Source organism: Octopus bimaculoides, chromosome 20, assembly GCF_001194135.2.
Source record: "Octopus bimaculoides isolate UCB-OBI-ISO-001 chromosome 20, ASM119413v2, whole genome shotgun sequence".
Taxonomy (NCBI): domain Eukaryota; kingdom Metazoa; phylum Mollusca; class Cephalopoda; order Octopoda; family Octopodidae; genus Octopus; species Octopus bimaculoides.
Window position 1 is genome coordinate 29,329,151 of NC_069000.1, and position 12,770 is coordinate 29,341,920.

Genomic DNA, 12,770 nt, shown 5'->3' on the forward strand with positions numbered 1-12,770 from the left:
GGGGGGGGGGGAGCGTGTTTATGATTTAGCAGTGGCTGCAATAAAGCTGCAATGGAGTCAGAAGTTGTGTTGTAGTGTAGTGAAAAACATCAGCAATAGTGATGCAGTAGAGTCAACAAAGACTGAGAAGAAGGAAACAAAACAAAAAAGACTCTCTCTTGCCATCAACTTACTTGTCCATGCCATCATCAATGTTCTTCTTAAAAATACTACGTCGTGGACTAGATATGCTGGGTGATGTTAATGATGACTGTATCGAGTGACTATGTACCGGGATGGGTGGAGGTATTGGTTTCTGTTTACTTCTTTCTGACTTCTGCTGCAATCAAATAAGTCATATTGTAATCAACAATGAACAAGTGGTAATGATAATGATAATGATGGTGGTGGTGGAGATGACTGTATTGATGATGAGAGGTTAGGGTTAGGGTTATGGTGGAGAGGATGATGGTAATCATTATGGCGATGATGGTGTTTATGTTCGTAATGTAGATGGTAGCAATGATGATGGTGGTGGTGGTGTTGATGGTAATGCAGGCAGTGAAAATAGTGGGGATGATGATAATGATGATGATGGCAGTAAATTATTGTATGATAAAGTTATAGCAAATAAACTTACCTGTAGGAGTATGTGTGGTGCCGGTTGAGAAGGCTGACCATCCAGGTGTCCTACTGACCTTTCTCTGGATTGTATTTCAGGCAGAATTTCTGTAGGAATGGAATCACTGCTGCTCATTGGTGGACATTCAGTGGAAATATCCAATGACTTGTATGCCTGAAAGAAATGATAAGAGATCTAGTTGGAGGCCTGTATTTTCATTGATACTACTACTACTACTACTACTACTACTAATAATAATAATGTCTGAATATTTTTTATTATACCCAAGGCACCTACTATCATAGTAGGTGCCTTAGGTATAATAAAAAAAATATTCAGACAAATACATAACAAAAACACCAGGACTTACAAGTATATATAACATACAGAAAATTGCACTACTGGGCACTGCACACATCCTACGCAAAACACTTTCAATACAGTAACCATAAGAGCATCACAGCAAACCACAGCACATACCCAAGGCACACAGAGCTGCGCTCGGTAGTGAAGTTAAAGCACGTTATAAAAATAAATAATAATAGTAATAATGTTACTATATTGCTGTTGCTACTACTACTACTACTACTACTATTATTGCTATTGATGTTATCAGAACTATTGCTGTTGCCGCCAACACTGCTACTACTACTACTACTACTACTACTACTACAAATATCACAACTGCTACTGCTAACAATCAATCCTGTTAATTCTGAAGAAGTGTTGAAATTAATTTAAACTCAATCTCAAGACATTACTAGTTCTTTATTTTATCAATGCCAAAAGGATGAAAAGTAAAGTTGAACATAGCAGGATTTCAACTCAAAATGTGAATGGACATGACTAAATATCACAGAGAATTTTTCCTCCTGTTTAACTTTCTTTTATCAATATCGAAAGGATGAAAAGAAAAGTTGACAAAAAGAGGATTTGAACTCAGAATGTAAAATACCATAGCTAAATACCACAGGGTTTCATATAGTAATGATTTTGATAATCTACTGCCAAACTGTCCTCTACCACCACCACTAACAACAATAACAATAACAATAACAGCAGCAGCAACAACAATGATGACAGCTGCAGCTCCAAGATATAGCACTGGTGTGACAGAGTACAGAAGTGATGAATTTAAGGGGCTAGATAGGAAGACCAAGAAAATGACAACACTACAAGGGGCTCTGCACCCCAAAAGTGACTTGGGCAGGGTGTGTCTCTCATGATAGAGAGGAGGTAGAGGTCTTGTTAATTGTGAAATGTGTGTGAAATTTGAAGAAAATAATGGGGCATCATACGTAAAAAATACAAAAGAGGGATTGACAGTAGGAGTAAGAAAGATAGAAGTCCTAAGCAGTGATGAAGTAAAGGAAAATGGAGAATTTAAACAAGACAGACAGAATGACACCTTGAATAGATGGAAAGAAAAGAAATGTATGGTCGATTCTTGCAGGAAATGCTTGAAACAGTTGACAAAGATAAGATCTGGGAATGGACTAGGAAAAGCGACTTGAAAGTTGAAACTGAAGCCCTTATCTTCACAGCCCAAAAACAGGTACTGAGAACAAACTATATCAAGTTCAGTACTGCCAAGTAAGTGATTTTCCCATTTTGTAAGCTGTGTAGTGAGAAAGGTGAAACAATAAACCGTGTTATTTTTTAATGTAAGATGCTTGCACAAAAAGAGTACAAGAGAAGGTACGACAACATTACCAGATTGGTTCACTGGAAGTTCTGTCATAAGTATGACATGAGCAGAAGTGAGAAATGGTATGAACACTAACTGGGAAGGGTTGCTGAAAATGAACAATATAAGATCTTGTGGGACATGACCATCATACCGTGGCCAGAAAACCTGACATTGTTGTTAGAAAAGAAGAAAACAATGATAATGGATATTGCTTCAATGTTGGGCTAAAGGGTGAATGAGAAGGAAAGTGAGTTAAGAAATATCAGGAGCTGAAGAGGGAAATCAGGAAACTATGAAGAATTGGGCACTTAAAAGTGGTACTGGTTGTGGTTGGTGCACTGGGGGCAATTAGTAAAAGGTTGAATGCATGGCTTGAGAAGCTAGGAATTATCATCAGAATGGAGCTGTTGCAAAAAAAAAAAAAAAAAACCAGCCTTGTTAGGAACACCAAGAATTCCAAGGAAGGTGTTAGAAAGTTGAAATGAGAATGACCCATTGAATACGGCTCACTCTTTATGTATAGTGTTGGTATAACATCTGTCAGAGCAAAAGCATCACAGATGATGATGATGATGATAATAATAATGGTTTCAAATTTTGGCACAAGGCCAGTAATTTTAAAGGTTGGGGTAAGTTAATAACATCAACCCCCAATGTTCAACTGGTACTTATTTTATCAACCTCAAAAGGATGAAATGCCACTAAGCATTCTGCCTGGTGTGCTAACAGTTCTACCAATAATAATAATAATCATTTCTTTATTAACCACTAGAATCAACAAGATTGCAAATGGTATAGGACACTAAGTGTTGGATTACATTGGAAAAAAAAAAATGATATGTAAATAACTAAAAAGAAATTCAAACAAAGAAAATTTTTCCTAAAGTGGGGAAGACCTCCAAGAGCTACTAGAAGCCTCACAATAACAAACTATGGTCACCTCAACACTAAAGCAAGCACCCTCTCTCACATGTTCTCCTCCACTCTACATGTACACGTGCAGAGCAGGCCTATTTATTTGAACCATGCTCACCACTCTCATTCACCTTTCAACAAATTTACTGGAAGGCAGCACTTCCATCTCTACCCTCATCTTCTTTTTCAAGACAAACTTGTAAAGAAAGTTGTCAAGGGCTTGACCAAACAGGAAGGGTAGTAATTTTAAGAGGAGTGGGGGTGGGGTTTAGTTTATTACACCAACCTCAGTACATATAACTTTATTTTATTGACTTTGGAAGGATGAAAGCCAAAGTTGACTCTGGTGGGATTTGAACTCAGAACGTAAAGAGTTCAAATAATTAGTATTTGGTATTTTCTCCAGCACTCTAATTAGTCTATCAACTTACTGTTGCTGTAATTAATAATAACCATTTTAAATTTAGACTAGCATTTTGCGGGATGGGAATTAGCTGATACAATTGATCCCAGTACTGGTACTTTAATTTATCCACCCTGGAGGGATGAAAGGCAAAGATAACTTCAATGAGAATTGAATCAAATACACTCTAATGGTTCTGTGAATCTAACTGTAAACCTTGTTGTCAATGAACTAAAATCAAAATCTGTAAGACAAAGTCTAAAACAAACTTGTAGCTATTTTTCAGTATCATTGGCTTTCACACTCACTCACACTTTATGGACATTTTATATTCTTTTCAGAGAAACAGAAGTGTCCAGAATGCAGCAACTTACCTTTTTGTCTCCTTTTAGTTTCATGCTGCCGCCATCTGCTGCCATCTCTTTGTAACGCTTGCCCTTACAAGAACGCTGTTGTCGCTGTTCAAGTTCTGAGTCTTTGGGATCATTTTCTGTCTGGCTTGACATCTGGGGCTGATTTGACTCGTGAACCCAGCTACGATCTGGTATATCAGCAACATCAATACTATGCTGCCGAACTAAGCACGGTTTCCGTTGCTGACATCCAGACAGAGGCTGGTGATCGAGGCTGGCATGACGTGAGAAGACCGGTACAAAACGGTCAAGACTAGAATGGCGGGCGACATTTGATTTGTGTTCAGCTGTTGAATACTTGTCAACAGTCAGCTGATGCTGCTCACTACTAGTCTGTCCTTCCAGACTTGGCTGTCGCTCTAAATTTGACTGCTGCTCCTTGCTCGACTGACGTTCCAAATTCGACTGGTGGCCGTATGCAGCTTGCCACTCCTTGTGAGACTGATATTCCAAGTTAGACTGGCAATCAGAGGCAGAATGCCGATCGGTACTGTTTGAACGGTCGATGACGCTCCCTACATGTTCGACACTCATTTTGCGTTCCATCGGTGGTTGCCGTTCCATTTGGCACACGTGCTCCACGTTGCTTGGGTGGTCAACACTTGCACGCCGCTCCATACTAGGCCGTCGCTCCAGTTTTGTTCGTCGCTCCAGGTTGGCTTGTTGTTCCAGGCTCGACTGTCGTTCTAACGTTGATTGTCTCTCCACACTTTGGCTCCGTTCCAGGGCAGATTGACGGTCGACAGTTGTTTGGCGGTCAATGCTTGACTGACGCTCGAGACTTGCTTGACGGTCCATCACTGTTTGCCGGTCAATGCTAGACTGGCGGTCCATTACTGTTTGACGTTCAATACTAGATTGGCGGTCCATCACTGTTTGACGATCGATGCTAGACTGATGGTCCATTACTGTCTGGCGGTCAATGCTAGACTGACGGTCCATTACTGTTTGACGGTCAATGCTAGATTGGCGTTCTGTGGTCATTTGCCGGTCAATACTTGATTGACGTTCCATGACTATTTGCCGGTCCATGGCTGTTTGACGATCTATACTGGTTTGCCTGTCAATACTAGACTGGCGTTCCAGGGTTGCTTGGCGCTCAATGGCTGTTTGACGGTCGATACTTGATTGACGCTCAATACTGGACTGATGCTCAAAACTCGGAGGAGGGTCCATATTAGATTGCCGATCTAAACTGGTTTGGCGAATTAAAGTCGATTTTCTTTCTTGATTTTGCTGCCGGTCAAGACTAGCGTGTCGGCTGAGGGGAGCATGTCTATGATTCGGTGGTGTAACCGAATTAGTAGCAGCAAAGGAGACAGATTTCTCGGTACGAGTAGTTACTTCAGCAGTAGTTGTAACAGGTGTCGCTTGGACAATGGGGACGGGAGACATGGTTGTTGTGGCATTGATAAAAGCTGGAAAAAAATAAAAGAAATTTTCCAGAATTAAAAGTTATTATAAAATCTTAATTATAGGATTCAGTCTGAAATAAATAAATAAATAAATACAAATCTATGAATTAACCAGGGATGTACTAATTCTGTAGATGTAAATCCATCTGAAACACCTGCTGGTTTTATCATACAAAACATTACATTTTAAAGGATTCACATTTAAATTAAAATCATCCATCACAATTTTAAGAAAGAAAGTTTCATTACCTTCTAAACATAATGCCTCCAAATTCTCGATTGGTTTGAAAATTAATCAAAACACAATCAGTATATTTTCATCAAAAATGTGGTCACATAAAGATTGATATTCATCAAACATTCTAGGCTGATGCTTAGAACAGCAATGAATAAATCAGTTTGAGTTCAAGCTACTGGATGACTGACCAGATGATTTTGCATTTATATCTCAGTGCAGACACATATTGCCAGAGCTACAAGGCAAGATTCCATACTCCTACCTCATAAATAACTCAATAGCAACAATACAGAGAATAAAGTTAAGAACTTCAACACTACATTTGTTGTGTTCTTAGGCAATGAATATAACTCGAGCTGTCAAGGGGTCTACATGGCTGACAAACAGGTTCCACTCATGCCTCTTTGGTTGAGTGGTAGTTAGCAGTAAGAAGGGTACTTACTGCCCAACTTTTAAAACACCTGCTCCAACAATAAGCAAATTTTCAATTTATAAAAGCATCCTACCAACATGGACAAGTAGTAAGAATAGTAGGACAAGTAATAAGAAAAATAGCAAAAAATTTAAAGTAACTTAATAGGAATGCTATGATATACTTGAATGTTTCAGCTGATTGAACAAATTGAATGCTTGTTGAAATTGTTGGATGATGTATGACTGCAAATTTAAAGCATTATTTTTGCATAATTCAAATTTAGCTCAGAATAAATGGTAAATTCAGTTATGTTACTTGAACAATCACCTAATAGTGAATGTATGTGTGTGGGGGGCATAATGGCTGCCAGGTTCAGATGCTGGATTATTCACCAACCACATGGATAATGAACTTGTAGTTCCATACAATTTGAATTAGACTAAACCTCAAGACAATGTAAATGATAGAACAGGACTCGTAGTGAGTACTGCCCCAGAAACCAGAGAGATTCTCCCAAAGAAAAAAGATTAGGACACTAATCTAATCGGAGTCAATCCTGGACACGAAGTGAGTACCATCTTAGAGGTTAGAAACACACTGCTGGACAAGAAAACCTTATGAGAGATATTCCTTTGAGTATCTTTTTACCTGTGACTGCTGCATTCTTTGGTAAAGGCTCGTTGGCTAGGGGTATATTAGCCACAACAGCCTTCACTCGCTTTGGTTGAGATGATACAGAGGAGAAGAAACCAATGTCACACTTTTGTTCAGTTCCAACTGCCATCATATTGGAGGCTTTAGTGCTGACATCTGCAAGAACATCATCATCAGCATCAACAATATTGGCAACAAAATGGTGTGCAGGGCTGTAGGGTGGTGGTGGTAGGCTACTCTATATAATACTAGTACAACATACACATGACATGGGGATATATGCACATGCACAAACCAGTCAAACACACTGGCATTCATTCATACACACATAACATTACATTGGTGTGCACACAATACAGAAAGCTACACATGGGGATGATGATGATGATGGTAGTTGAAGAGATTGAAAGACAGTATTATTTAGAGAAGATGTGGGGAACTACTTACACAACACCCCACCACCACATCTCTTCCAACAATTTCTAGATCTTTCCATCACTACTACCACCTTCACCACCATAATGTTTAACCCATTAGAATTCAGATTAAATTGTATTAGAATTCTTATTTATTGACATTGTTTTGAATTAATCAGGCACTGTCTTGTATCTTCGAGATTTTGATGATGTATATTTTTTGAATGACATTGTAAGGCAGGTCTGAGAAACCCAACCTGGTTGGTTTGAACAGAAAACAGGTAGAATATTTTGGCTGGATTTGGCTGGTTTAAATACTAAAGAGTTAAAGGAGGAAAGTGGTGTGTGTGTGTGTCTGTGTAGGGGGACTCATTTACATTTATCAAAAAAAAGTCTGAAAAGATAATTACTTTGGTAGTAGAGTCCTGGTGAAGGACTCTGTTGTGGAGAACGGGTCACAGTGGAGGTCTGAACAGTACTGGCTGGCTTGGGAGCAATGGTCAACTGAGGAGACATAGCTGGACTGGGTGACTGACTGGGTGGGCTGGACTGAAACATCACTGACTGACCTGTTATTCAACAAAAGGGTTGTAGCAAGAGTTGGTTAGAGACATAGGCACAAATACAATGTTACAGCATGGAATATGGACACTAAACGATGATCAGGATGATGAAAGACACACATATAAAGATGTGAACATAAACACACAAGTACACACTTATATACACGTCAACATACTGAGCGACCGAGACCTTTGGAGATGTGCTGTGCTTCAGAAGACCCGGCAAGCCAAGTGAGGCTGTAACCGTGGCCTATGCCAGTGCAGCATAACCGGCCCATTTAAGAGCACCCTTCAATCATTGGGCAATAAACTGTGCTTAAGACCTGTTGAGTTAAGTGAAGTCATTGTCGTGGCCAATGTCAGTACAGCCTGAGTGGCACCAGTGCAGGTGGCATGTAATAAGCACCATTTGGGCATGGTTGATACCAGTGCTGCCTGACTGGTCCCGTGCTGGAGACATGTAAAAATGCACCATTCGACTGTGGCTGTTGCCAGTGCCACCTGACTGGTTCCTGTGCTGGTGGCACATAAAAAGCACCATTCAAGCATGGTTGATGCCAGTACTGCCTGACAGGCCCTCATGCTGATGGTACATAAAAAACACCCACTACACTCTCAGAGTGCTTGGTGTTCGGAAGGGTATCCAGCTGTAGAAACCATGCCAGATCAGATTTGAGCCTGGTACAGCCTTCTGGCTTGCCAGTCCTCAGTAAAACCGTCCATGGAATGCGAACATTAAACAAGGACGATGATGATGATGATTCATATCATCATCATTTAACATCCGCTTTCCATGCTAGCATGGGTCGGGGGGTTTGATTGGGGACTGGCAAGCTGAGAGGCACCAGGCTCCAATCTGATTTGGCAAGATTTCTACAGTTAGATGCCAACCATTCCAAGAGTGTAGTGGGTGCTTTTTATGTGTCACTGGCACAGGAGCCAGTCAGGTGGCACTTGCATTGGCCATGCTTGAATGGAGCTTTTTACATGCCAGTCAGGTGGCACTAGCATCAGCCACAACTATGATTTCACTTGGTTCAACAGGTCTTCACAAACACAGCATACTGCCCGACGATCCAAGGGTGCTTTTAAATGGGCTAGTTAAGCGACACTGGCATCAGCCATGACTGCAATCTCACTTGGCTTGCCAAGTCTTCTCAAGCACAGCAAATCTCCAAAGGTCTTGACCACTTGCCATTGCCTCTACAAGCCCCAACATTCGAAAGTCATGCTTCACCACCTCATCTCATGTCTTACTGGGTCTACCTCTTCCACAGGTTCACTCTACTGTTAGGGTATTACACTTCTTCACACTGCTGTTCTCATTCATATGCATCATATGATCATACCAGCACAGTTTGGTCTTCTGTCTGAGAGCATAGTTGCTAGAATAAGAATAGCCTGGGCAAAGTTCAGAGAGCTAGTATGATCTGCTGAATGTATAATGTTAGTGTGCATACACAACAGAGTGTAAGCATCCTGAGAGAAAAGTTGGACTTAAGAAACATCAAATGTAGTGTGCAAGAGAGACGACTGCATTGGTATGGTCATATGATGCATATGGATGAGGAAAGCTGTGTGAAGAAGTGTCACACCCTAACAGTGGAGGGAACCTGTGGAAGAGTTAGACCAGAAAGACAAGGGATGAGGTGGTGAAGCATGACCTTCGAACGTTGGGGCTCACAGAGGCAATGACAAGAGACAGAGACCTTTGTAGATACGCTGTGATTAAGGAGACCTGAGCAAATAAAGTGAGATTGCAGTCATGGGCGATTACAGTGTCGCATAACAAGCCCATTTAAAAGTACCTTTGAATCGTCGGGTGATATGATGTGCTTGAAAAGACCTGTTAAGTGAAATCAAAATCGTAGTCGTGGTCAGGGCTGCCTGACTGGCACCTGTGCTGGTGGCACATAATAATTCAAGTGTGGGGTGATGCCAGTGCTGCTTGACAGGCTCCCTGTGCTAGAGACACAAAAAAAGCATTGTCCGAATGTGATTGATGCCAGTGCCCCCTGACTGGCTCCCGTGATGGTGGCATGTAAAACGCACCCACTACACTCTCGGAGTGGTTGGCATTAGGAGAGGCATCTAGCTGTAGAAACCTTGCAAGAACAGATTGGAGCATGGTGCAGCTTACTGGTTTGCCAGTCCTCAGCCAAACCATCCAACCCATGCCAGCATGGAAAGTGGATGTTAAACGATGATGATGATATATGTATATGTGTGTCTCTCTCTCTCTCTCTCTCTCTGTTTTTTTGTTTCTAGTCTTCTGTGAAAAACATGTCTAGCCATGGGGGAAATATTACTTTACTTGGAAACAAGTGAGGGTTGATGACAGGAAGGGTATCTGGCTGTAGAAAATCTACCACAACAAATTCTGTCAGACCCATGCAACAATGGAAAAGTAGATGTTAAAATGACGATTATGATAATGTGTATGTGTGACAGTGGTCATCTATTTGCTTACCTGGTTGGACAGGATATGCTTGGATATAAGTTTGTGTTACTGTTTGATTATCAGATTTACATTGAGGATTCAATGATGCTTGCTGAACATAAAGCCTGTGTTAGAAAAAGAAATATATACATTTATATATATATATATATATATATATATATATATAGACAGTGCAGTACACAACAGAGTATTTGTGGATATACATATAATTACACACACATATAATAACAATAATTCAGGCAAAAGGCCTGAAATTTTGGGGGAGGGAGTCAGCCGATTAGATTGACCTCAGTACTCAACTGGTACGTTTTTCATCGATCCCAAAAGGATGAATGGCAAAGTCAATCTCAACAAAATTTGAACTCAGAACATGAAGACAAGACAAAATGCCACTGCGCATTCTGATGATGATATATGTATATATCTATGCATGCTAACAATTCTGCCAGCTCACCACCTATTATATTATTAATAATAATAATAACTATATGAAAAAAATGGTATAAAAGTGACACTAGTGGTTTAGATATGACTATGTTTATTTCTAGCAACAAATTTTTTTAAATGCCTCAAAATAAACTAATGTGACAATATGCTAGAAATAGTAGCTAAATAAAAATCTTACATCATATCTAACCATCTGAAAAAAATGGAAAGACATTGAATAATGTAGTCTTGGATACATTATGCTTGAAAAATAAGACAGGATTGTCATACCTTTGATCGAATGTCTATTTTATTAGAACTGCACTGGGCAAATTTGTAAAGAAATCACAGTGCCTCAAACTCAATAGATTGTAATTACATCCAGTGACAAAAGATATAACCTTTACAAAATAAATAATTCATATAAAAATACATTCAGTATAGGTGTTACAAGGAAGATGACCAAGCTCAGTATGCAGAAAAGGAATAGGTAGCATCTTTGTACTGTTTGCCAAATGTAAACTGATGACAGGCAAACTAACAGAGAGGGTTTTTTTAATATAAGACCACTGGAGTAGTTAGCAGTAAGAGCACTTGTAAAATAAATTCTTTAAAATTTTTGGAAGGCTCCCTAGAAGTTGTTGATGGCTTCTACTATTTATGCAATCTAATTAGTAGTGGAGAAGGGTGTTCTGAAAGAATATATGCTAGAATGAAAATGGGATGGAAATGTAGAAGGAGCTATTACCTTTGCCGATAACAAAGATATTGTATTTCTAAGTCAGAAGCAAACTTGATACTTGTGTCCTCCTCTTCCTCAGCATCATTAATTTAACACACATTCTTCCATGCTTGCATGGCTCAGACAGAGTTTATTGAGGCAGATTTTCTATGGCTGGATGTACTTCCTGTTACCATTCCTTACTTGTTTCCAAGCAAGATAATATTTCCTCATGGTCAGACAATATTGGAAATGAATAATATTCAATTACAACAATTACATCAAGGAGGCCTGAGGTAAGTCTAGAAGACACTCACCCAAGGTGCCTTGCAGTGTGACTGAACCTGAAATCATGTGGTTGAAAATCAATGTTCTAAACCACACAGCCATGCCTTATGTATGAACTGTGATATCGCATGGAAGTAAAAAAAGGTCAACATTAAAGTCTGGATGAAAATGAGATGCAGATGCTTTGCTGGATGGATAATGTTAGTATGTGTGAACAACAGCAGAAATAAGCTGAGAGAACAACATTAACCAAAGTACTTTCATCATATGTAATTATTGTGATTATTAAGGTGGTGAGCTGGAATGATCATTACTGCATCGGACAAAATACTTAACAACAACAACAGTTACATCACAAGAGACTGAGTTTTTCAGTTATTCATTTGTCTTCTAAGCTTCCCTAATCAATGACCTCATTTATGTCACCACTCTGTAAGACATCACTCTAATCCCCTACACCACTCCTTCAACTTCAATTCCTTCTTCATTTACTTGCCTCAAGCTTAAGGGACACAAGCACTTCCGCCTTTGCTCACTCTCTAAAAGGAGAGCAAGGCTCCCCAAACTTTAGACTCTGGAGTTCTTTAAATAAAATTTACATAACTTGAACTTCCTTAACTGAATTTGGAGAGCTCATATGGTATGAATGAATTGTAAGAGGTTCACTCTTGCCAGACTATGTAGAAGACATTGCAAATGAAAGGAGTGAAACCATCCCAGCTAGAATAGACTAAACTAAACAATGTGCATATACAATATAATGGTGTTAAAGTTTGCTAGAAAATCTGATTAAAAGCTATTAAAATTATTTTCTGCCATCTGTATCTTTACTATGACATAATTCAAAGACACACACACATACATACACAAACACACCCAAATAGAACAGTTTATTATTTATAAGGTTAATTATACTATAAAAAAGAAAACAAGTATTTGCATACATGTATATATATGTGCATGTTTTTGCCAATGTCAGAATTTTTATATAAAACCTGTGATTAAAATTTTGATATTTCAGTGTGTATGCACAGACACACACACACAAATACCTACATTGCTAATTATGCTTTATGTAAATGAAAACTTACATACTCACACACACTATATATATATATATATATATATATATATATATATATATATATATA

At 39.2% G+C, this 12,770-nt stretch overlaps 1 protein-coding gene across 1 annotated transcript in view; it reads right to left on the minus strand.

The window, feature by feature from the left end:
- LOC106878424 (protein capicua homolog) overlaps positions 1-12,770 on the minus strand; it is a 93,287-nt gene that overhangs the window by 10,490 nt on the left and 70,027 nt on the right. Inside the window, exons 12-17 of the mRNA XM_052975061.1 lie at positions 10,194-10,288; positions 7,571-7,729; positions 6,739-6,900; positions 3,984-5,440; positions 620-775; positions 174-319 (exon numbers count right to left, since the gene is read on the minus strand). Coding sequence (XP_052831021.1) covers positions 174-319; positions 620-775; positions 3,984-5,440; positions 6,739-6,900; positions 7,571-7,729; positions 10,194-10,288 — 2,175 coding nt within the window. The remainder of the gene's footprint in view (positions 1-173; positions 320-619; positions 776-3,983; positions 5,441-6,738; positions 6,901-7,570; positions 7,730-10,193; positions 10,289-12,770) is intronic.